The sequence below is a fragment of the Leptodactylus fuscus genome, chromosome 6 (assembly GCF_031893055.1).
Source record: "Leptodactylus fuscus isolate aLepFus1 chromosome 6, aLepFus1.hap2, whole genome shotgun sequence".
NCBI classification, from domain to species: domain Eukaryota; kingdom Metazoa; phylum Chordata; class Amphibia; order Anura; family Leptodactylidae; genus Leptodactylus; species Leptodactylus fuscus.
The window spans coordinates 80,875,502-80,901,389 of NC_134270.1; the positions used below are offsets into that span (position 1 = coordinate 80,875,502).

Here is a 25,888-nt window from a genome sequence, read left to right on the forward strand (position 1 = left end):
AATACATTTATATATTAGCTGTTTAAGCAAGCAAAGCACAATACATCTAAGTAATATCAAACCCTATTCTAAAGAAAACAATAGACTTTGACCAAAAAGTAAAGTCAAAGAAAACGATATCAATGCAGGTGGAAAAGAATGATACACAATGCTTTCTACTCCATTTAAAGCATAAGTCATTGGGGTATTAGGAGCCCTTTCCATGACTGGGCTCCCTATCAGAGCATTCTGCATGTGGAGGGACTCCTCATGTCAATGGCAAGAGTTGAAAGGGAGTTTGGTAACACCACCGTGGAGTTCCATGGATGACTCTGTCCACTCTATGACATCACCAGTGGAATGGACAGCACAGGTTGCCAGCTTGTAAACCTCACTTGGAGTTAAGATGTGGCTCCACATGTTAAAGTCAGAAATCTCTCCTACAAAGGCTTGTGTAGCATCAAATCTTCCTCCCAAGGTGTCCTAAATGTTTAAAACAAAATTCAGTCACATTCATCATATAAATAAGGTCTACAAAATCTGTCTGTGCAGACTACAGATTATAACATTGTATGAATTCATCAGAACAGTGTTCTGGATGAAAAATATGGTATGGGCATATAATAATAAGCAATAAGCATATAGGATATATACACGGTATACATCAAAATTGTGACAAACCGAAATGTATGGAAGTTACTTTTAGAGAATCTATAACCTATTCCATTAATGTACAGTCCCAAGCAAAGTTTTTAGCCATGTGTAGGGAAAAATACTGCAAAGGAAATATACTGCAAATGCCTCTTATATGTACATTTGCACACAGTTTTTGAAGGAAGATTGTGCCAAACATGAATAAAGCACAGATCTTCTGTAGATGTAGACTTGTTAAAATCCTTCTGTCTCTTCATGTAATCTCAGAAAGACTTGAAGATGTTGAGATCAGGGCTCTGTGAGGGCCGCACATCACTGCCAGGACTCCTTCAAAGGGCAGTCACACCAAATATTGATTTAATTTACATGTATATATGTAATTTACAGTAGTATATGATCAATGACACTCATATGTATTGGATAGTAAGTGGAATATGTTATAAATGTAATAATGTAAAAAATAAAATGCTGGAGAGTATCCATATCTTATTTGTGACATACCTGCAGCAGCGAAACTCTCTCTTCAACTTGAAAAATATCTCATTCACTGTACTATTCAATATATATTCAAAAATAGTAAAGTTTATTTTTACCTGTTCTTGTCCCAATACAAATATTCCACCAGGTTTTATTGGGTGCCAAGGTGCCAAGTTTTCACCATTTCCACGTCTTACACCATCCAGGTATGACTCCCATAATCCATCTCTGGAGGACCATGTGACGCAAACATGGTGCCATTTAGCATCATTGATGGATAGTGGCAGAGTTGCAGCCTGAAGATATAAAGTGCACAAAATGAAGAACAAGATATTCGAAAAATTAGGATTTATCATTTATCCAGTACACTTTTAAAGGTGGCATTACAAGACTATAGAATTACTAAAAAATTATGTATTGTATCATAATGGAGGAATATGTTCAGCCTAAATCTCATGAGCCTTCATTGCCCTTAGTATGGGATTAAATATAAGGTAAAGACTCCAGTGACCCCGCAGCAGCTCAGTGGTTCAGCTGGTAGACATGGAATCTTTCTTTAATATTCCAAAGCCCTTAAATGGCAATTCCCTAAACTATTTTCAGTAAGGAATTGTCTTTTAAAATAGGGAAGCGATTTAAATTTAAAGGAGTTGTCCAGTCTAAATTTATAAAGTTTAAATCTGCTGGGGCAGTGAAAAAAAAAAAAAAAAAAAAAAATTATATATATATATATATATATATATATATATATATATATATATATATATATATATATACCTGTCCTAGTTGCTCCATTGTTGTCCTGCGCCTCCCAATTCATTTGCTCTCCTGTGTCAATTGGCAGGCCCCGTGAAGAGGACCCATGATGTCACAGGAAGTGACATTCAGGCTCTTCACTGTTTGGCCTAAGCAGTTATGTGACCCTGCCAATCAGCAGCTTCAACACAACACCAGAAGACACTGCAGGAGCTGATGACATGGGAGGTCATTGGAGCAATGGGGACAAATGAGTATGCATTTTTTTTTTTTTCACTGCCCCCAGCTTATTTAAACTTTAAGAGGGTTGTCCATTTTTTCCTGCCCCTTTAAGGGGGAAATCTACCTTTTAAAATTCTTCTAAGCTCCACTTGGTTCTGTCAATTTGTAAATCAAAAGATCACTCCTGTAAAGGCTCCAACCCCTTAAAACCTAATCAGAGATTTCATAGAATAAAAATTTCCATCATAATCCTCAATTTACCACATCACTGAAAATATATATGGCACCGAATAAAAACGCACATTTCTATATACAAACATAGTTCTTCAAATGTATTGCTATTCAAAAATGTTACTTTCTGATTATTAAAAACATAAAATACAAATACAATATTAAAATAAAAGTTACAGTGATGTGGCTGTCTACCCTTTAATAAAATATACAGTTGTAAGATTGAATCATATAAGATACTTTTTGTCGACATCCATTGAAAATAATGTCAATTATTGTAAACTGTAACACAGCCTAAACCTAATAGATGGAAGAGGTCAATTACCTTGTCATTAATAAGCAATTCCATGGGGTTGCTTCCCCATTCAATCAACACCACTTCATTGGCCTGACCAGGAACAGAATATGAGAAAGGTGTGCCCACTCCAGGGGATGAATTGGACTTCAACCACAAGCAGATGGTGAATGCAAAGATCTCGTGGTGAAGTGTCCTTTTGACCTTGGCATACATATAACTTGTTCTGAGCGGGAAACTGACTCTGAAATCATTAGACTTCTTGTCTGCTTTATGTCCTGTTGGAAGGAGATAAGAAATGAGGAAATACGGATTTACCCTTAAGTAAATATCATAATCAAACATTGGATTCAGTAAAGTTCTTATTGAGTATTTGTTAAGCACGTCTAAAACTTATTATATGGTTAATGATTAAGAGCATACGAGAAGTCTCAGATATATATATATATATATATATATATATATATATATATATATATATATATATATTATGATATTTAGTAACAAAGAAGTGAAAAGTGTGTTTGGGAGCAAATAAGCTTGGTACTGTATATGCTGATTCCTGCTGAGAAGTCCTAATAGTTTACAATGTGACCTTCTGATAGAATCCTTTATAGATAGATATTAACATAATTCATGTAGTGCCTCAGGACATGATTGTTTGTGTGTAAAAATGTGATTTAAGCTGAGGCCCCACATTGCGGAAAAGCTGCTGACTGTTCAATCACAGTCAGTTGCGACCCCACGGCCGTCTGCTAAGAACATCCTATCATATCCCATAATTATGTATTGTAGATATGTGGAGTTGGTGGGCGCCATTTTGTGAAGGCTTTAATATAAATGATCAGGTACAAATGGGAAAAATATTGCTTTCTTACAATTGTGATAAAATGCATAAACATATAGGGGTATATTGTTTAGGTAATCCCTTATATTATTCTGTAAATGTAGAACACACCACATTGAAGGAACATGTTTTTTTCCCCAAACATCTGGGATTTTGTATCTGGTAAAAAGGTGCATGGTAACATAGCTGATAAAGGTGGGATAAACACACAAGCAGTGGCGTAACTACCATAGAGGCAGCGGAGGCGGCTGCCACAGGGCTCGGGCTGCGTTTTTTTTGTTTTATTTTAAATAGTCTGTTACGGGCCCTATTCACTTGCTGATCCTGGCTGGGCTGGGATAGGCAAGTGACACCGTGGGCCCCACAAACACTATCACTATCTTTGCAGGCCCCCGAGTATAAAGATCAGCGGACCGGGAGAGGTAAGGGAGCATAACAAACACTGTTACTTACCTCTCCACGATCCTGCCAGGCCTCCGTCATTCATGTCTGACGTCACATGACCCGGGCCTGCTTCCCGGGTCATGTGACGTCCGACGTCATTAAAGCAGGACAAGAGTGGCGGCCGACAGCCTAGGAGCCGGGGAACAGGTAAGCAACTGTTTCTATTTTTTAAAGTTTTTATTCCCCCGGGTCTCTGATTATTATAATCTGGGGTCTGAAAAGACCCCAGAGTATAATAATTGTTTATGGGTGTCCACAGTGGGACATAATACTGTGTGCAGGGGACACTATTGGGGTTAATACTGTGTGCAGGGGTCACTATTGGGGATAATACTGTGTGCAGGGGCCACTATGGGACATAATACTGTGTGCAGGGGACACTATTGGGTTAATACTGTGTGCAGGGGCCACTATTGGGGATAATACTGTGTGCAGGGGACACTATTAGGGTTAATACTGTGTGCAGGGGCCACTATTGGGGATAATACTGTGTGTGCAGGGGCCACTATGGGGGATAATACTGTGTGCAGGGGCCACTATTGGGGATAATACTGTTTGCAGGGGACACTATTGGGGTTAATACTGTATGTGCAGGGGACACTATGGGGGATAATACTGTGTGTAGGGGACACTATGGGGGATAATACTGTGTGTAGGGACCACTATTGGGGATAATACTGTGTGTAGGGGCCACTATGGGGGATAATACTGTGTGCATGGGCCACTATGGGGGATAATACTGTGTGCAGGGGCCACTATTGGGGATAATACTGTTTACAGGGGCCACTAAGGGACATAATACTGTATGCAGGGGCCACTAATGGACATAATACTGTGTGCAGGGCTTACTAAGGGACATAATAGAGTGCGGAGGTGGGGGTCAATCGAGGTCTTCGGCGTCGGTTTGGGGCCCCCCCATTCCTAGTTACACCACTGCACACAAGCCATCAAGTCAAACCTATAGATCTATCTATATGAGGCAGATGTCAGTTGCCACATTAGGGGAACAATTCCTTCCCAACTAGCTAATTCTCATATTGGACTGTGGTCCTGGGTTTGAATATGACCAAACAGCTGCATGTAGTTCATATATTTTCCCCTGGTTTGGGTGGGTTTCCTACAGGTACTTCGGTTTTTGCCCACACTCTAAAGATGTGCTAATAGGAAATTTAGATTGTGAGCCCTAGTGGGGACTGGAAGTGATGACAATATTTGTAAAGTGCTATGGAATATGTATGTTGATGCTGTATAAGCAACAGAAATAAATAATAAGAGTTAAGAGTTTTGATATTCATCTGAATGAATGGAGAAACAGATTTCCTGTCCACACATGCTGCATTGTGGCCAGGGTCGGACTGGGGTGTCTAGGGCCCATCAGTGGAATTGTTTCTAGGGGCCCACCACCAGGAACCTGCAGACCAGCGATACCGAGACAGGGCAGCTAAAGGTAATACCATCTCGGGAGCCATGCTGCTCACCCGCCATACAATGTGCAACAACATACTACCTAAACCTACTGCTACACTCTGTATGGAAAGTGATCAGCATGGCTCCTAGAAATGTTACCATTACCTGTAGCCAGGCTGTCCTGGAAGAGCTGATCTGCAGAGGTCCTGGATGTTGTATCATCACAGATGTAATACTGATGGCCTATCCTAAGGACAGACCATCAACATTATAAAGATGGATAAATCCTTTAAAGATTTGTCCAGGAATTGGAGCAACCCATGTGCCTGGCGGGAGGTGTAAAATAAAAAAATAAATAAAAAGCGCCTTCACCTGTCCCCATTGCTCCATTGTCCGCCGCCAGTGTCCATTTAGTCTCGTGCCGGCACCTCCTTGCTGGGAGTCCTGCACCTCATGGGACCACTGAAACCAATTAGATACAGGATTTCCAGAAATAAGGCCATGAGACAGAACAGACACAGGCAGGAGGATAACGGGGTGCTGGGGACAAAAGCTCAATGAAAACCACTGCGTCTCACTGTTGTGCCTAATCCTTATAGAGGACCTTTCACCATTTGGGGCACATGTGGATTAATACACTGTTAGAAAGGCGTTTATGTCAGTCAATCAGTAACACCCTTCCTCACAGTAGCGTCTATTGCGCTGTACTGTGTGAGGGGGCTTTGCTTACCGCCTAGTGATGACGCTGAGCGGTGAGGAACGCTTCTGATCTCACAGTACAGTGTAATAGGTGCTGCTGGGAAGAAGAACGTTCCTGACTGACTGTCAGAAATGCCCTTCTGACAGTGAAGAGTTACAGTACCGGGACCGATAGCTCTTCACCGGGGGCACAGAACAGGAAAGCTGCACTGAATTCAGCACACTGTCGGCTTTCTAGCGGTATATAAAACCGCATGTGCCCCAGGAGGTGAAAGGTCCTCTGTAACATCTCAATATACTGTACATCACACTACAAGGATAAGACCTAACACAGCATCCGACAGCCAAAAAGCACTGCAGGAAAACCCCCGGCGGCAACACATCAGTTTTTCCTGCAGCGCTTTTTTCAGAAACTCCACAGAGGTTTGCTCTGAGGACTTTCTGTTTCCATTATACCTATACTCCAACACTACACACTCATACATATACATTCATATATATACACACACACACACACACACACACACACACACACACACACACACACACACACACATATATATATATATATTATATAATTAGCATAGCATATACACATTTATATACATTCATATACCATATATACTATATATACTCACATATATACATACACTCACACATTATTATTATAGCATACTGTATATACACACACATACCTGTATACAAACATATAGTCCTCACACAGTATACAAGACACATACTTTAACCCTTAAGTACTATCATGGTGTCTATCATAATGATATGTGTATGGTAGTGGTGTATGATAGACACCATGATAGGACTTAATGGTTAAACAAATGTACACATATACATATTAAACATTACATTTTACTAAAAAAAAGGAAAAAATATACTCACATTTGTGGATCATTGCAGCAGCAGACTCCTCTGTCCCCACACGGGCCGATGTAAGCGATGACTCACTGCTGAGAGGGGGAGGGGAAGGAAGTCCGGGCTGCAGAGAGATCGCTTCTAAAGATTGCAGGGACAGCTGCAGCCCCTGGTGTGCTCCGGAGTCCGATGTATACTTTCCTTATATTAATAGGGAAAGTATAGCATCGGCAGGAGGCCCCTCTGTGTAAGTGTCGGGGCCCTGGGAAACTGGCAGCCGGGCATCTTTAGTAATTACAGCACTGCCGGCAGCCTGGGGCCCCGAGCTTACCGATCGGGCCCCTGCCACTAGCAGTGCGCAGTTTATCAATGCAAATGCATTGGACAGGGGCCTGAACCAGCCCCTGACATCCCGATCGGGCCCCTGACCAGTGCTTCTGCATTGACGAAATGAGCACTGTCAGTCCAGGCTGGGGCCTACCGGGGGATTCCCCGGTACCCCGGCGGGCCAGTCTGACCCTGATTGTGGCCATCATTGTTGTAGTACAGTGCCTGTGTGGTGATCTGATCCAAAGCCTGGAGACTTAGCCTTGCAGCAGGGCTGCTGTATTGTTCCTCCTCTGGGTACTGTGCTTGAGTGGTGGTGGTCACTATGCAGCGCCACACCCTGTAGAGTAGGAACCCACGATATAGAGGTTGCCTTATGGCTAGGGGTCTTATGCACCGTGATTGAAATGTACAATTCCCAGAACCTACAAATTTAGGAGTCCCCAAATATAATAAATTCACAGGCGGAAAAAATTCCCAACTCAAAGACACTGACAAACACTTTGATTGAGAAGATCAATTAAAAAATCAGGGCATGTACCTTCATAAAAACACATGCCAATCCGCTAGCAGTTAGCAGTCATAATGGTACTATTGAATATGTGTTTATAGCAATATATGATGATTACTATTGTGTGTCAAGTGGAGAAACACATATAGTACGAACCATTCACAACCATGCACAATAGGGTGGGGAGACAACTAAGGGTTACCTTCTGCAAACATGCTAACCCTTAGTGCAGATTATGTTAGCCCATAGTAAATATGTCACTACACCAAAGAATAACACACAACCTCCTCACACAACCACCTCCAAGATTTCTCCCGTGCATCCCCCATACTCTGGACCTCCTTACCAAGACACATAAGACTGAGCCCCACTATCACAGGATTCAAGAAGTCCCTGAAGACTCACCTATTCAGGAAGGCCTACAACCTCCAAAAACACTATCACCACACCACCATCTGAACTGTCTCCCCCCTCTCCTTCTGTTTCTACCCCCCTTCCCTCATAGATTGTAAGTCCTTGCGGGCAGGGCCCTCTACCCCACTGTGCCAGTCGGTCACTGTTAGTATTATATCAACTTGTATATTTTGTGTACTGTATGTAACCCCCAAATGTAAAGCGCCATGGAATTAATGGTGCTATATAAATAAACAATAATAATAATAATAATAATAATAATAATAATAATCTTCTCACCATGAATATAGAGCTTTTGATATTTTCTATACACATCTGCGCTATTGTCTGACATTGTTTGTGGTGTGCTTGCATCTCATTTATGCCTATTTTAATCTTTGTTATTTAATAAAATTTATGTTTTATATGTTTTATATATGTCTATATTTGTTCCCACTTTTTGTGTCATTCCCACCATATTTTTCTTTTCGGTTGATAATATGTGTCAAGTGGCAGACTGCATGAAACATGTGATGGAAAAAAACTTTCCCTATTCAGCCATCTGACTCAACTCCCTTGACCACAATATATAGTAAGAACTAGTGCTGTGCTGGCTTATTATTATAGAGTGTTTGAGCTATAAATATACAAAAAAGGATAGGTGTATCAGCCCCCGCCCTGAGGCTACTGGTCTAATGCCACACCAACAGGGCTAAGGGGAAGAGACTACCTATCCACAAAAGCACAAAAATAAGCCAGAGAGCAGCAAGGTTACAAACACTACACTACATAAAAAAGGTATATGGACATAAACCCAAAATTGTCCTACGCGTTTCCTCACAGGAATGATTCATCAGGGGCTAGATAACCGCCAGCATGACTGCTCAGATATTGGCAGTGATCCATACAGCACTATGTTGTCCTTATGTTGAACCAAACTCTGCCCCCAAAAATTGTCAGAGCCTGTCACTCAAAGCCCCTTATACACACCCAACATAGAATTGCTATAGGACTGTCCATTATGTGTCTAGCCTTAATTGGCCAATCGTAAAACAGATCCCAGGCAGATATGCCATAAGCATCTGTGTATTCACTACCCACTTATGACCTTTAAAGTTTCTGAATTTAATTGTAGTTGTCATAAACAGTAATTCATTATATAATTAATTTTGGTAAGGCTTACCTTTTTCCATCTTGTGCCTTCCATGTTCTTCGTGAGTCTGGTCATGGTCCTTATCATTGTGCTCTGATGTGTTATGTTTTTCATGGAGCTGGTGTTCCAAGATACTAATCTTCTTCTGGAGGTTGTCTCTTAAAGATGTTGAAAAGAGAGTGGAGTTTCTATTTCTCTGTCAAAAAAACCACAGAGCACAGCCACTTATTTATTTTGTATTCTTCTTGTATTCCTCAGAATTGCTACCATATGAAATTAATGGTCAATGTACATATCAGTTGTCCTTACAGAAGGACTGGTAAGCAAAATCTTCCCTCCCATTCTCACTGCAGTCACATTCATTGCAATTGGACTGAATTTCAAAAGACCATCTGTGACCGTCACCTATTGTGAATGGTGGCCCCTAAATTATCTATATAAAGATATCTATCATTATAATTCTGCAGGATTTTAGGACTTTACACATTCCCTCTAAGGGTCTCAACACTACTACAGAACATATAATCAGGGCCGCCATCAGGAATTTTGGGGCCCCATACAGCCTAAGTGTCTGCCCCCCCCCCCCCTCCGCCATCTTAAAACGACTTTATTTTGCGACACACCAATTCTGTATTACATTTCCCTTTATTTAGCAGCATTACAAGGCTTAATCAGATTCTATTTGCAGGTAAAATCTGCTACGTGTGACAGCGCCTATAGAGAGCCAACACCATCTATAAGAGCCCTCCTAATAAATCCTCAGGGCTTTTTCACATTGCGTTTTTGGCCTCCCTTGCCGGGATACGTTGGTAACCAGTCAAAATCAGATGTCAACTTATCCCTGCACGAAGAACTGGCCATTAAAAAAAAGGGGGGCCTGCAGTTCTCTGTGCAGGGGAGTGGGGAGCTGATTGTGACTGGTTACCAATGTATCCCGGCAAGGGAGGCCAAAAACGCAACGTGAATACTCCTTTAAAGTGAAAGTCCCACCCCCAAACAGGCTGCTATGCTAGTAACATAGCCTACATCATTATTATTCTCCAGCTAAAAACTTATATATTATATATTATTGCCCCAGTTCCCTCTCCGCAGTGCCGCACACCCGATGTCCCAACAATGCCCCCCCGTCCACCCTCTAACATCTTTCCATTGCCCCCTGTACTCATACCTCCCAACTTTTGAAGAACCAAAAGAGGGATAAAATGTGCGGCGCGCTTTGCGCGCTGCGGGAAATTTAGCCCCACCCACTGTTATGTTGACTCCGCCCACTCATTAATTTTTCATGTGCCCGCACACTGTCTACTCCTCCTACAGTCACCCGTAAATTATATGTCCCCCCTCCGTCTCTCCCCCAGCTTCATATACACCCTTCATCTGCCCCCAGATTCATGTCCCCTCCATCTCTGCCCCCAGATTCATGTCCCCCCATCTCTGCCCCCAGATTCATGTCCCCCCATCTCTGCCCCCAGATTCATGTCCCCCATCTCTGCTCCCAGATTCATGTCCCCTCCATCTCTGCCCCCAGATCCATGTCCCCTCCATTTCTGCCCACAGATTCATGTCCCCACATCTCTGCCCCCAGATTCATGTCCCCTCCATCTCTGCCCCCAGATTCATGTCCCTCCATCTTTGCCCCCAGATTCATGTCCCCTCCATCTCTGCCCCCAGATCCATGTCCCCTCCATTTCTGCCCACAGATTCATGTCCCCACATCTCTGCCCCCAGATTCATGTCCCCCATCTCTGCCCCCAGATTCATGTCCCCTCCATCTCTGCCCCCAGATTCATGTCCCCTCCATCTCTGCCCTCAGATTCATGTCCCTCCATCTCTGTCCCCAGTGTCATGCCGTCCTCTCCTTCATCTGCCCCCAATTTCACGTTCCACATAATCCACATTACACTTACCTTTTCCTCGTTCCCCCGCTGCTCTCTGCTCGCCTCTCTCTCTTACTGGCGCACAGTTGTAGACGCGATGTGACGTCATCACATCGCGTCTACACTGCCGGGTAGCCGGCGGCAGCGGCGAAGTGAGGAGCTGACACAGGTCAGCTCCTCGCTTCAGCGGCTGAAGCGAGCTGACCTGTGTCAGCTCCTCGCTTCGCCTTTCCGCCTCTCTCGCTGACGCTGACACATATGCGGCTGAAGCGAGGAGCTGACCACAGGTCAGCTCCTCGCTTCAGCCGCATATGTGTCAGCGAGAGAGGCCGCAGCGGCGAAGCGAGGAGCTGACACAGGTCAGCTCCTCGCTTCAGCCGCATATGTGTCAGCGAGAGAGGCGCGCAGCGGCGAAGCAAGGAACTGACCTGTGTCAGCTCCTTGCTTCAGCCACATATGTGTTCAACTCAGATCTGCGTCCTCTGGACGCAGATCTGAGTTGAAACAAACAGGACATACAATGACTGCTGCCGGCGCCAGGGGGCCCGGGCCCCCCCATTTTTAAATTTGGCCGGGCCCCTGACGCCAGTAGCAGTAGTATTGGCCTATCGGCGGCCCTGCATATAATACAAGAATGCAGATATTATAAAATTACAACATTGCCAGGCACTAAATACTCAGAATTTTGCTTTGACAAAAGAGATCTGCAAACATGTTGTTATGTGAGATAATTATATTTCTATTGCACATTAGAGATGAGCGAGTACTGTTCGGATCAGCCGATCCGAACAGCACGCACGCATTGAAATGAATGGACGTAGCCAGCACGCGGGGGGTTAAGCGGCCGGCGTCAAAGCGGAAGTACCAGGTGCAGCTATTCATTTCAATGCGTGCGTGCTGTTCGGATCGGCTGATCCGAACAGTACTCGCTCATCTCTATTGCACATATTTGTCCTGGAACCCTGGACATCTTTTTCAAGGTATTTCAGTTCTGGTCCACTAGTATTCCCTCCAGCTTGGCAGGAGTCATGTCTTTCCCCTTTGAAGACTGTAGTATTAATGGGATTTTTTATTCTAAATATTAATTTTGTTGACTAAAATGTTATTTTTTTCCAATTTCTGTTGTGGATGGTTTAAAATATATTTTTTAATAGTTTAAACCTATATTATTTTATACTATATTAGATTTTCACTGAGAAGAAAATTGCTTGGAATTCTGATATAATCTTCTATAATGATGGTATTTAGTGCACTGGTAGTAAAGTTTGATAGTTACAGATTCTTCACAAGATAAAAAGCTTCCTATAGTCTCACACCCATATTAAGGGCCATTTATACAGCCCAGCCATCAGGGAAATAATAAGGAGCAAGTGCTCTTAGGAAACTCGTTACTGTTAATTGTCCTGGCTGATTGTGCCGATGACCAACCAGCAATAGGTGAGCATGATGAGATTCTTTATAAGTTATAAAACATGCAGATTATTGGCAGCACATTGCCCTTGGTAATAAAGTATGTGCGGGCAGTAATAAGGGCTACTGGATGGGGAGGAACAATCACAGCAGCGAATCAGTATAGCTAGACCATCCAAATAGAAGAGTTTATCATTAGAGATGAGCGAACACTAAAATGTTCGAGGTTCGAAATTCGATTCGAACAGCCGCTCACTGTTCGAGTGTTCGAATGGGTTTCGAACCCCATTATAGTCTATGGGGAACATAAACTCGTTAAGGGGGAAACCCAAATTCGTGTCTGGAGGGTCACCAAGTCCACTATGACACCCCAGGAAATGATACCAACACCCTGGAATGACACTGGGACAGCAGGGGAAGCATGTCTGGGGGCATAAAAGTCACTTTATTTCATGGAAATCCCTGTCAGTTTGCGATTTTCGCAAGCTAACTTTTCCCCATAGAAATGCATTGGCCAGTGCTGATTGGCCAGAGTACGGAACTCGACCAATCAGCGCTGGCTCTGCTGGAGGAGGCGGAGTCTAAGATCGCTCCACACCAGTCTCCATTCAGGTCCGACCTTAGACTCCGCCTCCTCCGGCAGAGCCAGCGCTGATTGGCCGAAGGCTGGCCAATGCATTCCTATGCGAATGCAGACTTAGCAGTGCTGAGTCAGTTTTGCTCAACTACACATCTGATGCACACTCGGCACTGCTACATCAGATGTAGCAATCTGATGTAGCAGAGCCGAGGGTGCACTAGAACCCCTGTGCAAACTCAGTTCACGCTAATAGAATGCATTGGCCAGCGCTGATTGGCCAATGCATTCTATTAGCCCGATGAAGTAGAGCTGAATGTGTGTGCTAAGCACACACATTCAGCACTGCTTCATCAAGCCAATACAATGCATTAGCCAGTGCTGATTGGCCAGAGTACGGAATTCGGCCAATCAGCGCTGGCTCTGCTGGAGGAGGCGGAGTCTAAGATCGCTCCACACCAGTCTCCATTCAGGTCCGACCTTAGACTCCGCCTCCTCCGGCAGAGCCAGCGCTGATTGGCCGAAGGCTGGCCAATGCATTCCTATGCGAATGCAGACTTAGCAGTGCTGAGTCAGTTTTGCTCAACTACACATCTGATGCACACTCGGCACTGCTACATCAGATGTAGCAATCTGATGTAGCAGAGCCGAGGGTGCACTAGAACCCCTGTGCAAACTCAGTTCACGCTAATAGAATGCATTGGCCAGCGCTGATTGGCCAATGCATTCTATTAGCCCGATGAAGTAGAGCTGAATGTGTGTGCTAAGCACACACATTCAGCACTGCTTCATCAAGCCAATACAATGCATTAGCCAGTGCTGATTGGCCAGAGTACGGAATTCGGCCAATCAGCGCTGGCCAATGCATTCTATTAGCCCGATGAAGTAGAGCTGAATGTGTGTGCTAAGCACACACATTCAGCACTGCTTCATCAAGCCAATACAATGCATTAGCCAGTGCTGATTGGCCAGAGTACGGAATTCGGCCAATCAGCGCTGGCTCTGCTGGAGGAGGCGGAGTCTAAGGTCGGACCTGAATGGAGACTGGTGTGGAGCGATCTTAGACTCCGCCTCCTCCAGCAGAGCCAGCGCTGATTGGTCGAGTTCCGTACTCTGGCCAATCAGCGCTGGCCAATGCATTCTATTAGCCCGATGAAGTAGAGCTGAATGTGTGTGCTTAGCACACACATTCAGCTCTACTTCATCAGGCTAATAGAATACATTGGCCAATCAGCGCTGGCCAATGCATTCTATTAGCTTGATGAAGCAGAGTGTGCACAAGGGTTCAAGCGCACCCTCGGCTCTGATGTAGCAGAGCTGAGGGTGCACAAGGGTTCAAGTGCACCCTCGGCTCTCCTACATCAGAGCCGAGGGTGCGCTTGAACCCTTGTGCAGCCTCGGCTCTGCTACATCAGAGCCGAGGGTGCGCTTGAACCCTTGTGCACACTCTGCTTCATCAAGCTAATAGAATGCATTGGCCAGCACTGATTGGCCAGAGTACGGAATTCGGCCAATCAGCGCTGGCCAATGCATCCCTATGGGAAAAAGTTTATCTCACAAAAATCACAATTACACACCCGATAGAGCCCCAAAAAGTTATTTTTAATAACATTCCCCCCTAAATAAAGGTTATCCCTAGCTATCCCTGCCTGTACAGCTATCCCTGTCTCATAGTCACAAAGTTCACATTCTCATATGACCCGGATTTGAAATCCACTATTCGTCTAAAATGGAGGTCACCTGATTTCGGCAGCCAATGACTTTTTCCAATTTTTTTCAATGCCCCCAGTGTCGTAGTTCCTGTCCCACCTCCCCTGCGCTGTTATTGGTGCAAAAAAGGCGCCAGGGAAGGTGGGAGGGGAATCGAATTTTGGCGCACTTTACCACGTGGTGTTCGATTCGATTCGAACATGGCGAACACCCTGATATCCGATCGAACATGTGTTCGATAGAACACTGTTCGCTCATCTCTATTTATCATGTTTATTGGCACTCTTTCTAGACTGTTCATATAGGCATAAATGCATCTTACTCTCTGTAGGGATATAGTGGATCATTGTTGTTAATCAAGATGTATACCTGCAAATTTATTTGATTTAATTCATAGAGTGTATCCACCTTCCCTTTAGAGCTAGCCAAATCAAGATCGTAGCTTATGATTAATAATAATTTACTACAATGGAAAGAGAATGTGGCACAGACATTAGAGTGCTGGGGACTGATGAGTGAGCCCTTTTTCTCTTTTACACCTCAGAGATTGCTCTAAATCCTGGACAACTCCAGGACAAAAAATCAGTAATGCAATTTTTTCAGTTACCTAACCATAGTGTTTACCCACGCTTCTCATGCCCTAATAGAATTGTCATTTCAATATTCTGTGTTTATAAAAATAAAATTATTTTTATTTATTGTTGAATGCTTTGATATCACTTTTCTATATTGCACCTTAAAATTCTGAAGAACAGAGGTTAGAGTCTTGCTATAGGTCAGAATAATAACGCAGTGCTTATATTCTCTTCTCTTCCTCTTTCTACATATAGCTTTCTATTATTTTAGCACTGATAAGGGCTACATAGGCTTCTAAAAGAGGACCTTTCATGGGTTTGGGCACAGTCAGTTCTATATATTGCTGGAAAGCCTACAGTGCATTGAATTCAACGCACTGTCGGCTTTGCTGATCTGTGCCCCAGGTGAAGAGCTATCGGTGCCCTTCACAGTCAGAAGGGCGTTCCTGACAGTCTGTCAGGAACATCCTTCTTCACAGCAGCGCCTATCGCGCCGTACAGTGTGAGCGGGGAGAAACGCCTCCTCCCCTCCTGATAATACTTGTCTATGGATGAGCACTGTGAGCAGAGGGAGGGGGCGTTCCAAACCAGGAAATTGAGGGGAGAGGAGATAATAAGGCATCTGAAATCCTGAGATGAGAAAACCCCTTTAAGTGATAAAGTTAGTATGTGGAGCTTTATGAGCAGTACATTCTCATAGTTTATTCAGACTGATAAGTAAGACTTAATTAAGTTTTTATAAATACTTTCAGGTTTAAAAATTCAGGCTCTGTACAATACAATTCTAGGGTCATACCACTTAAATCACTGGAACATTGTATCAGTAAATTGTACAACTACTCCTCAGAGTTAGGGAAATAAATGGTATACAATATGGGAAAGGGGGTTACTTTACAGATTTTACACTGATGCCCAAAATTTTCAAGTAACTCCATTGCTCTTTGCCATGGTGTACAGACCAAAGCCTCAGGGAGGAGCATTGGTTATTTACATACATAGTTTCTTAGTAAGGACACAATGAATAATATATTTGATGATATTTGGACTTGTATAACTGTCCATCACCTCATTATTGCCTATCTATTTTGGTCTAGATCAGGGGTCTCAAACTCGCGGCACAAGCCTAGGGACGCCGGATCCAAGTTGAATCCGGACGTTTCACCATTTTGCCCACAGGCAGTTTTATATACTGCTGGAAAGCTGACAGTGCGCTGAGTTCAGCAAACTGTTGGCTTTCCCGATGTGGGCCCAGTGTGAAGAGCTTACGGTCCGGTACCGTAGCTCTTCTATGGTCAGAAGAGCGTCTCTGACACTCAGTCAGAGACGTCCTTCTTCACAGCACAGCCAATCGCGCTGTGCTGTGAGAGCCAGGAGGAACGCCCCCTCCCTCCCTGATAATGCTCGTCTATGGACGAGTACTGCGAGCAGAGGGAGGGGGCATTCCTCCCGGCTCTCACAGCACAGCGCGATTGGCTGTGCTGTGAAGAAGGACGTCTCTGACTGAGTGTCAGAGACGCTCTTCTGACCATAGAAGAGCTACGGTACCGGACCGTAAGCTCTTCACACTGGGCCCACATCGGGAAAGCCGACAGTGTGCTGAACTCAGCGCACTGTCAGCTTTCCGGCAGTATATAGAACTGCCTGTGGGCAAAATGGTGGAAGGTCCTCTTTAAACATTGAGGTGGAATGAAGGGGCTCATGACACTGGGGGCAGACGAAGGGAGGGGGGAGAACGGCATGACACTGGGGCAGAAATGGAGGGACATGAATCTGGGGGCAGAGATGGGGGGGACATGAAACTGGGGGCAGAGATGGGGGGACATGAAACTGGGGGCAGAAATGGAGGGACATGAATCTGGGGGCAGAGATGGGGGGACATGAATCTGGGGGCAGAGATGGGGGGGACATGAAACTGGGGGCAGAAATGGAGGGACATGAATCTGGGGGCAGAGATGGGGGGACATGAATCTGGGGGCAGAGATGGGGGGACATGAATCTGAGGGCAGAGATGGGGGGACATGAATCTGGGGCAGAGATGGGGGGACATGAATCTGAGGGCAGAGATGGGGGGACATGAATCTGGGGGCAGATGAAGGGTGTATATGTAACTGGGGGAAAGATGGAGGGGGGACATATAGTTTACGGGTGACTGTAGGAGGATTATACAGTGTGGGGGCACATGAAAAATGAATGGGCGGAGTCAACATAAAAGTGGGTGGAGCTAAATTTGCCGCGGTGCGGCCCGCCGACTGGCTGGGATCTTGCTCTGCGGCCCACATGCTGAGTTGAGTTTGAGACCCCTGGTCTAGATAGACATAGACAGAGCCATGAACATTCATGGGTTTTAAAATGGCTGTATGATGGTCATTTGGAAAACAACCAACATATTGCCGTTATTCACTGTCATGTAAATAAGCCTCTTCAATGGACTGACACAGACGTTTCACCTGATGTTAGACCCGTTAAAAATGGCACTGTCGCATGAAGAAGGCCTGATGGTACACAGGTCCTAAACTCTCTCCCTTGGATGATGCCCACCAGCAGGGCAGTGATTTTTCATAGATAGGCAGTCTCCTGAGGAACCCACTATGCTATCAAAGAGATCAAGATAGCTTACTTTTGTAACAACACACTGTCTTAGTTATAGATTACGCCTAACAAGGTGTAAGTTTGAAGTCTGTTGTTCTGTGTACTTGAGGCAGCGGCTCTCATATTGCACTAGTATCTTAGCTACTGAGGTGAAGGCATGTAAGAACCTTGTTGTGCCTCTCAAGTGCATTAGGCAGTGTGTAAGCTCCTGGATACCAGGGGATGTGTAGGCAAGATAATAAGGGTCAGTTCACATGTGAACCGTCCGCGCGGGTTTTGACACGTCTCTCTCTGGTCAAAACCCGCCTGCCGCGACCATCGTGGTCGCAGCTTTCCCCTCCTATGTCGGCTCAAATGAATGAGCCTGACACAGAAGGGTGCTGCCGCTAGGCGGAAGCCGCGGTTCAACGCGCCGCGGCTTCTGCCTGAAGAAAGGGCATGTCGCTTCTTTTCTCTGCTAGCAGCAGCCCGCCGCTAGCGGAAAAAAGAAGCCCGGCGGTCTGCATAGACCACCATTGTAAGGGGCGGATTTTGAAGCAAAATCCGCTGTCAAAATCCGCCCCTTTGCCCATGTGTGAACTAGCCCTAAGTCTCCTGTCCCTGTTGTGTTTCAGCTATCAGCCTATTAATCTTGAGGTTCTGTATCTGCAAATCAATTACCTCCAGGTTATTATATAGTACACTCTGAGGGGCATTGGGTAGTAGAACCTAGTAAGCAGTTAGAAAGCCTCATGTGGAATATAATAAACTCCCGACAAATAAGCGTGAATGGTGAGCACGTTTCATAGACTCTCTAAGGTTGAGTTTAAATTTTTTTTGGAGGGGGGGGGGGGGAGTTCATTGGTATTTTAATTGCTACTATTAAAAGTTATATTTTAGGCCTTTTTACTCTCTACACCATTTTGGTCCTTCAATGTTGCATGAAGAAGGGCTAATGGTAAACACATACCTTTTATTAGATATTGTTTTCTCTCTCTTGGATGATTTTGATGCACTAGTAAAGATAAGGTTTTAATCCATTTTTCTGTAGTTCTGGACAATGCTCCAGAGTGGCCGAGTTGTTATAACAATTTTTATGACAGTTCTGTCTAAATGAGGTTTGTAAAAATTCATGCAATGACTTCAGAAAATCTATTCAGATGTATGAAATAACCCTATATGAATAGGAAAGCTGAAGAACTACCCTAGTTGGGAATGTCATAGCAGTTCTTATTGTAATTCAGCTTCCCAGAAAGAGATTCATAAATGATTGAATATATTTCAGAATTTGCCAGTAGTTTTTTTTTTTCACGTAGAGGGAAAAATCTTTCTAAGGGTGCATTCACACTGAGTATACGCTGACTGATTCTGAACATTAAAACACGTTCAGAATCAGCGCGTACAAAGCAGATCCCATTCATTTCAATTGAAATGCTCCCATTGAAATGAATGGGATCTGCTTTGTATGCGCTGATTCTGAACGTGCTTTACGTTCAGAATCAGCTCAGCGTATACTTAGTGTGAATGCACCCTACCAGTGAGACTGAGTCAGTGAGTGGGCTCAGAAAATGAGTGGGACTCAATGAAGTTCTTGGTCCAGACACTGAATGAACTAAATCAGAGAGCTTCTTCTCTTAGGAATTGTCTGCCTTTCCTGACATTGTATTTATAGTGCTTGCTATACCAAGGTTTATAATTTAATAACATAACCTGATGGATACTACTGGTAAAACCAACTACACCCTGGTGAAACTGTTCTGAGCAGAAATAATAACTGACTGATATTATTATTTCACCCAAATCAGAAACATATTTACTGGCCATTAACTGCGATGAAAAGCCTAAACTATAATTTTTACTAAAAACTCTAAAATTACCCGTTTACAATTTTTACTTATATTGATGGTATTTTTGGATCTCTGAAGAGAGTTGAATAGACTTAGAGGACAGCTTATTTCATTCCTAGAATTTTAGAACAAGGGTCACATATAGTACTTAAGAACAGGGACTTTCCTTTGTCTTTGTTAGCCCCAGTGTGGGTGTGTTTTTGTGGCCTTATTTTCTAGGAAATCCCAGACACTGTTCTAGCTTCCCTGGTAGGTTAAAGGTAATCTATAAAAAAAAAATTATGTACAAATAAAAATGTACTCTTTGACATGATCCATTCAATGATTATCCAGATCTTCTGTAACAAGACGAGTCACATTTGTTTAACCTGTGCCACTGATCCTTCAGCTGGAGTCCTACACTGTGAAAGTCATCATTTGATACCTATACAAATACAGTGTTACAGCCTACAATATGGAATTAAATTTTGGGGTCCATATTGTAAAAAGGATGTAGGCAAGTTAAAGAGGTTTCAAAGGCAGGTAACGAGATTACTAAATGATATGGTTCCCCTTATTATGACAAGGCTATAAAAATGAGGCTTGTTCAGCGTTGAAAACAGACGCCTTAGAGGTGATCTGATTTACATGTACAATATATATGTGGTCAGTACAAAGAGAGAACAAAGGATTTATTCTGTTCAAGAAATGTACAAAGCACTGTGGGCAATTTATACGAGTGGAGGAAAGGTGATTTAGGCAAATATATAGGAAGACGTTCTTTACAGTTAAACTAGTCAATGTGAAAAACTAGTGTAAAAACTAAAAAACTATGGAATACCCTACCTCAAGACATAGCAATGGTAGATGACATATCAGCACTTAAAAAAGGTTATCTGATGAAAAATGAAATGTGGGTTATAATTAGTCTACCCATAAATAATAGAAAGAAGATTTTTAGAGATAAAAGGGTACAGGGATTATTCTGACACATTTGGAGTTGGGAAGGAAATTTCCCCCTAATATAATGTAATGGGCTTCTGCTTTTGTCGGGGTTTTCACCTTCATAAGGATCAGTGCTATAGGGATATAGGTTGAATAGAACAGACCTGAGTCTTTATTCAACATTATTAAGTGGAATTATTACTATGTAACTATGTTTGTTTTGTATGGCACTACCGGTACTCTTTCCGTTGGTGCGCCACACTGTGAGATATCACATGCATACTGCTCTGCCATTGGTTTCTCAGTGGGAATGCTTCTACCATTGCTACAATGCCTATGATTGTTCTTTCATCCTTCATAGATAATACTTAGCAGATTTGGGAGTACTGTTGCTTATTACATGAAGAATGTAGTTAATCATTCTATTTAAGAAGAGTGGGTTCTTCCTTAACCCTTTCCCGCCGATGGCATTTTTTGATTTTTGTTTTTTGTTTTTGACTCCCCTCCTTCTAAACCCCATAACTTTTTTATTTCTCCGCTCCCAGAGCCATATGAGGTCTTAGTTTTTGCGGGACAAATTTTTCTTCATGATGCCACCATTAATTATTCTATATAATGTACTGGGAAGCTGGAAAAAAATTCAGAATGGGGTGGATTTGAAGAAAAAATGCATTTCTGCGACTTTCTTACGGGCTTTGGTTTTACGGCGTTCACTGTGCAGCCAAAATGACATGTCCCCTGTATTCTGTGTTTCAGTATGGTTCCAGGGATACCAAATTTATATGGTTTTATTTACATTTTGACCCCTTAAAAAAATCCAAAACTGTGTTAAAAAATTTTTTTTCTAAAAGTCGCCATATTCCGACAGCCGTAACTTTTTTATACGTCAGTGTACGAGAATGCATAGGGCGTCTTTTTTGCGTGGCTGGGTGTACTTTTTAGTTCTATCATTTTTTTGGAAATGTTATGGCTTTGATCACTTTTTATTAAAAATTTTATCAGAATCAAAACAGTGAAAAAACGGCGGTTTGGCACTTTTGACTATTTTTCCCGCTACAGCGTTTATCAAACAGGGAAAATATTTTTATATATTTGTAGAGCGGGCGATTTCGGACACGGGGATACCTAACATGTATGTGTTTCACAGTTTTTAACTACTTTTATATGTGTATATTTTTTGCATTTATTAGACCCCCTAGGGGTGTTGAACCCCAGGGGGTCTGATCACTAATGCAATGCATTATAATGCTAATGCATTGCAATGCATTGCAAAAAATCATCCTTTCTTTTGCAGGCTACATAGACCAGCCTGCAAAAGAAAGAATTTGCAGACAAGCCTGGGAGCCTTGTAAAGGCTCCCGGCTGTCATGCCAATGTGACATCGGCCCTGGAGCATGCTCCAGGAGCCGGCGATCACCGGCAAAATGGCGTTGCCCATGCGCCACCAGGACAATGGCGCCTCCGGCGCCTTTGACCATGGCGCCGGAGGGGCTAATGCCTCCGATCGGTCCGTGGACCAATCGGAGGCATTAGAGCCGATTGTCTACTGCTTAAAGCAGTAGACACCCGGCGGCTATGGCGGTCGCCATAGTTACACACCCGACATGCGCCGTACTATTACAGCACATGTCGGAAAGGGGTTAAGTAAGAGCACTATTGCTGCTGTTACGATGCTGCTTTTAATTTTTGCCCACATACCAATGGGAGGCTTTTTTTTTCAGCGCTGAAATTCCACACCAAATTCCTCACCATTTTCCTCCCTGTGAATGGGGCCTTAGAGTCCACTAAAAACTGATAGACATTAATAACATAAGTGGTGAATAAGATGACAATCTGTCATCAAAGAGGGAGATTATATAAGGCGATGATACCTAAATGTATTAATGCTTCACCACCACAAGAAAACTGCCTCTGAATGATATTCACTATATACGGGGTGTACTTATAAAAAACCCTTATATAGCACACTACATAGCGAATGGATACATATATAATATCTCCTATTTCCTGGTCATCCTTGGCAGCACAATACAAATGGGTTATGGTTCCCTAGGTACAACCACATAGAGACAGGTTAAGCAGTAGTCAAATAATTCAACAATTAACCAATCCGACATAAGGCGTAAACAGGACACAGAGAGAAGGACATAGTGTATTTTTCTTTTCTCTCATAGGTAACAGACATGGAGACAGGATTTATCTCCCAGGAAAATTTCATCAACTATTGGGATGACAATCCCCTCTTCAGATCAAGACTCACTCAACCTGTGCCACGTCTACATCTTGGGCTGAAGCAGGCCACATTCTTCTTGAACAAATTTGTAGAGCAGCCACATGATCTTCCATCTCAACTTTCATCAAGCATTATATGATTGATGCATTGACAACAGAGGAGGCATCATTTGGAAAGAGAGTGCTTGAGTTGGCGCCTTCTAACCCTCCCAATTAAAAAGTCCCATTTGTATTGTGTGGCTGAGGATGACCAGGAAAATGAAAATTTAACTCACCAAAATTTTTATTTCCTGTATTTCGAGGCAGCACAAGTATCCCTCCCTTCAATAATTTTTTCGTCAAGAAGGATCCCACTGAGACTGAGTAGTCTGATTCAAGGTGCGTTTAATTAAAGGTGGAAAACACACAATGTATGGTGTAAGCGTAAACATTTTCAGCCTAAATCGGCCTTCCTCAGGCTCAAGTATGACATCTCACAACCTATTCAGGTATAGATGTGAATATACTCAGAGATAAGCACAGAACTGACATACCATGTGTTAAAGGGTTTGTGATCTCATCCTGTGTGTACTTTATCCCATGCATATTAAATTATTTATGCATTCTTGTATTATAAAAGTTAGTCAGATGCCAAAACATAAAAAAACTCTTATCAGAACTGGAAAGGTAGCATTAGTTCATATTTCACACGCAGTCATTTAATGCAGAAATATTTGCAATGGGGGGCCACATGGTGGCTCAGTGGTTAGCACTGCAGCCTTGCAGCACTGGAGTCCTGGTGTTCAAATCCCACCAATGGCAAAAAACCATCTGCAAGGAGTTTGTATGTTCTCCCCGTGTTTGCATGGATTTCCGTCCCATATTCCAAAAAAGACATACTGATAGGGAAAAATGTACATTGGGATCTCTATGTGGGGCTCACAATCTACATTTAAAAGAAAAAAAAAGAAAGAAATATTTGCAATGACCCATATATCTAAACAGAATTTGCAGAAATCCATGCACATCGCACTTACAGCTTATCAATTTCTTTCTAATATGTATTTTTAATCAAAATTAACCCTAGTTTTAACCACATCGACTTCTGTCTTTGGCTCAAAAAATGTACACTGCCATTTTTCCTTTGTCTGGAGTCACTTACACAGCATATAGTGCAGTTTTTGATGTAGATTTTTTGTGTGACAAAGCCAGAAGTTGATCTAATGATCGTTTCTTTATAATTTTTCTTCCTTTTGTATTCTTGTACCTTTGACCCTCAAAAACTGTATGTGCGATTCCTGTACATGCGTATACCTTGTGATAATTATATTTTAGACATTTATTATCATAATAACAAAAGTATTATATTTTCTTTTTCTATTTTACTTTTCTATTTTCTTCTTTATCCTATAACATGCCTTTTTGGCAATTTGTCAATGGGAAAAAGCTCCAAACCATTCCATACTATGCTGTTTGTTGAAAAAAAAAAAATGCCACAAACTCCAAACACACCACATCTAAAGACAAAATCTGTACTGTATGTATGTAGATATATTAAGACTTTACTAAAGACTTTTAAACAAGTAACATCTGTGCACAACATTCTTAGAAAAAAAAAAAAAAAAACCTAAGAAAAAACGTACCTTTTACTTGGCTGTTTTATTGGTCATTGTTTAGCATCAAACAAAGCTAGGAGTGGAACCTGCACAAATACTGATGCTAAATACTGAATAGAACAAGAAGGCCTTAGAGCTATACACTAAAGAGTTTCAGGAATCACGCCTTAGATTTAAAAATATACAAGAAAAATGTGAATATGGATACCTGCAAATGTTCCAGTCTGTCCTTCAGTGATTCCAGCATTCTTTCCATTTGTGGAGAACTAGGCGAAGTCACCTCAGGGGGGTCTTCCATTGTGTTTGGTGGAGCACTTGGTTTGCGATAATGTGAGTCATGTGCTGGCTGTTCCCGATATTCACGGTGGGTGAGGTGATGGTATTCATGATCTCTGGCATGTCCATGTAAATCTTCATAACCATGAGGATATTCTCTGTCATGGCCATGTTCTCGCTCATGTCCATGCTCCCGTTCATGGCCATAGTCTCGTTCATGCCTCTCTTCCCAGTCATGTCCATGTTCTCTTTTGTGTCCATGTTCTCTCTCATGGCCATGCTCCCATTCATGGCCATGCTCTCTTTCATGCCCATGCTCTCTTTCATGCCCCTCTTCCCACTCATGACCATGTTCCCTTTTGTGACCATGTTCTCTTTCATGTCCATGTCCATTTTCATGCCCATGTGTGCTTTCATGGCCATGTGCACTCTCATGTCCAAAACCTTCCTCGTGCCCATGTTCTCTCTCTTGTCCATGTTCAGGAGAATGACTATAGCCCTCTTCATGTCCCCTACTATGAGGGTATCCTTCACAACGGCTAAGTTTCACAGTTAGCTCTCTGATCGTTTCTCTCTGATCTAGGATAGTTTCCTTCTGGTGAACAACTGTTTCACGGAGATGTAGAATGGTTTCCTTTGCTTCTTCTTGCATGCCCACCCAGTGCCCTCCACCAGCCGCACTATGACGCTGCATGTTTGGCTGGCAATCCATATCTAAAGGCATTGGGGTGCAAACAAATTTTGGAAGTGAATATTCTCCCATGCAAAATTTTTCCAAGAAAGCATAAAGCAGAACAAAAAGTGAGAAAAGCTTCATTTTATCTGTGGACTATATCAGTGTGAAGAAGGTGTAAATTTAGTCCCTTTTGACTGCCTCTCTGTCTTCCAATGCTGCAATTGTCCTTCTTAGTTGACAAATGACATTCAAAGGATTTTAAAATCTGATTTGCTGCATTTCTAATGTCACCTCCTTCTGTAATGATCAAATCCTCTTCTGTTGTTATTCCATTCCTCTCATGCTCTAGCAACCTGGTC

At 42.9% G+C, this 25,888-nt stretch overlaps 1 protein-coding gene across 1 annotated transcript; it reads right to left on the reverse strand.

Annotated features, from left to right (window-relative positions):
* Positions 1-25,888, reverse strand: LOC142210841 (neuronal pentraxin-2-like). Its single transcript, XM_075280298.1, has 5 exons — positions 24,786-25,888; positions 9,296-9,461; positions 2,645-2,892; positions 1,227-1,406; positions 1-462 (listed from the first exon to the last, which is right to left on the reverse strand). The coding sequence occupies exons 1-5, from the start codon at positions 25,668-25,670 to the stop codon at positions 253-255; spliced, it is 1,689 nt and encodes a 562-aa protein (XP_075136399.1). The 5' UTR covers positions 25,671-25,888; the 3' UTR covers positions 1-252.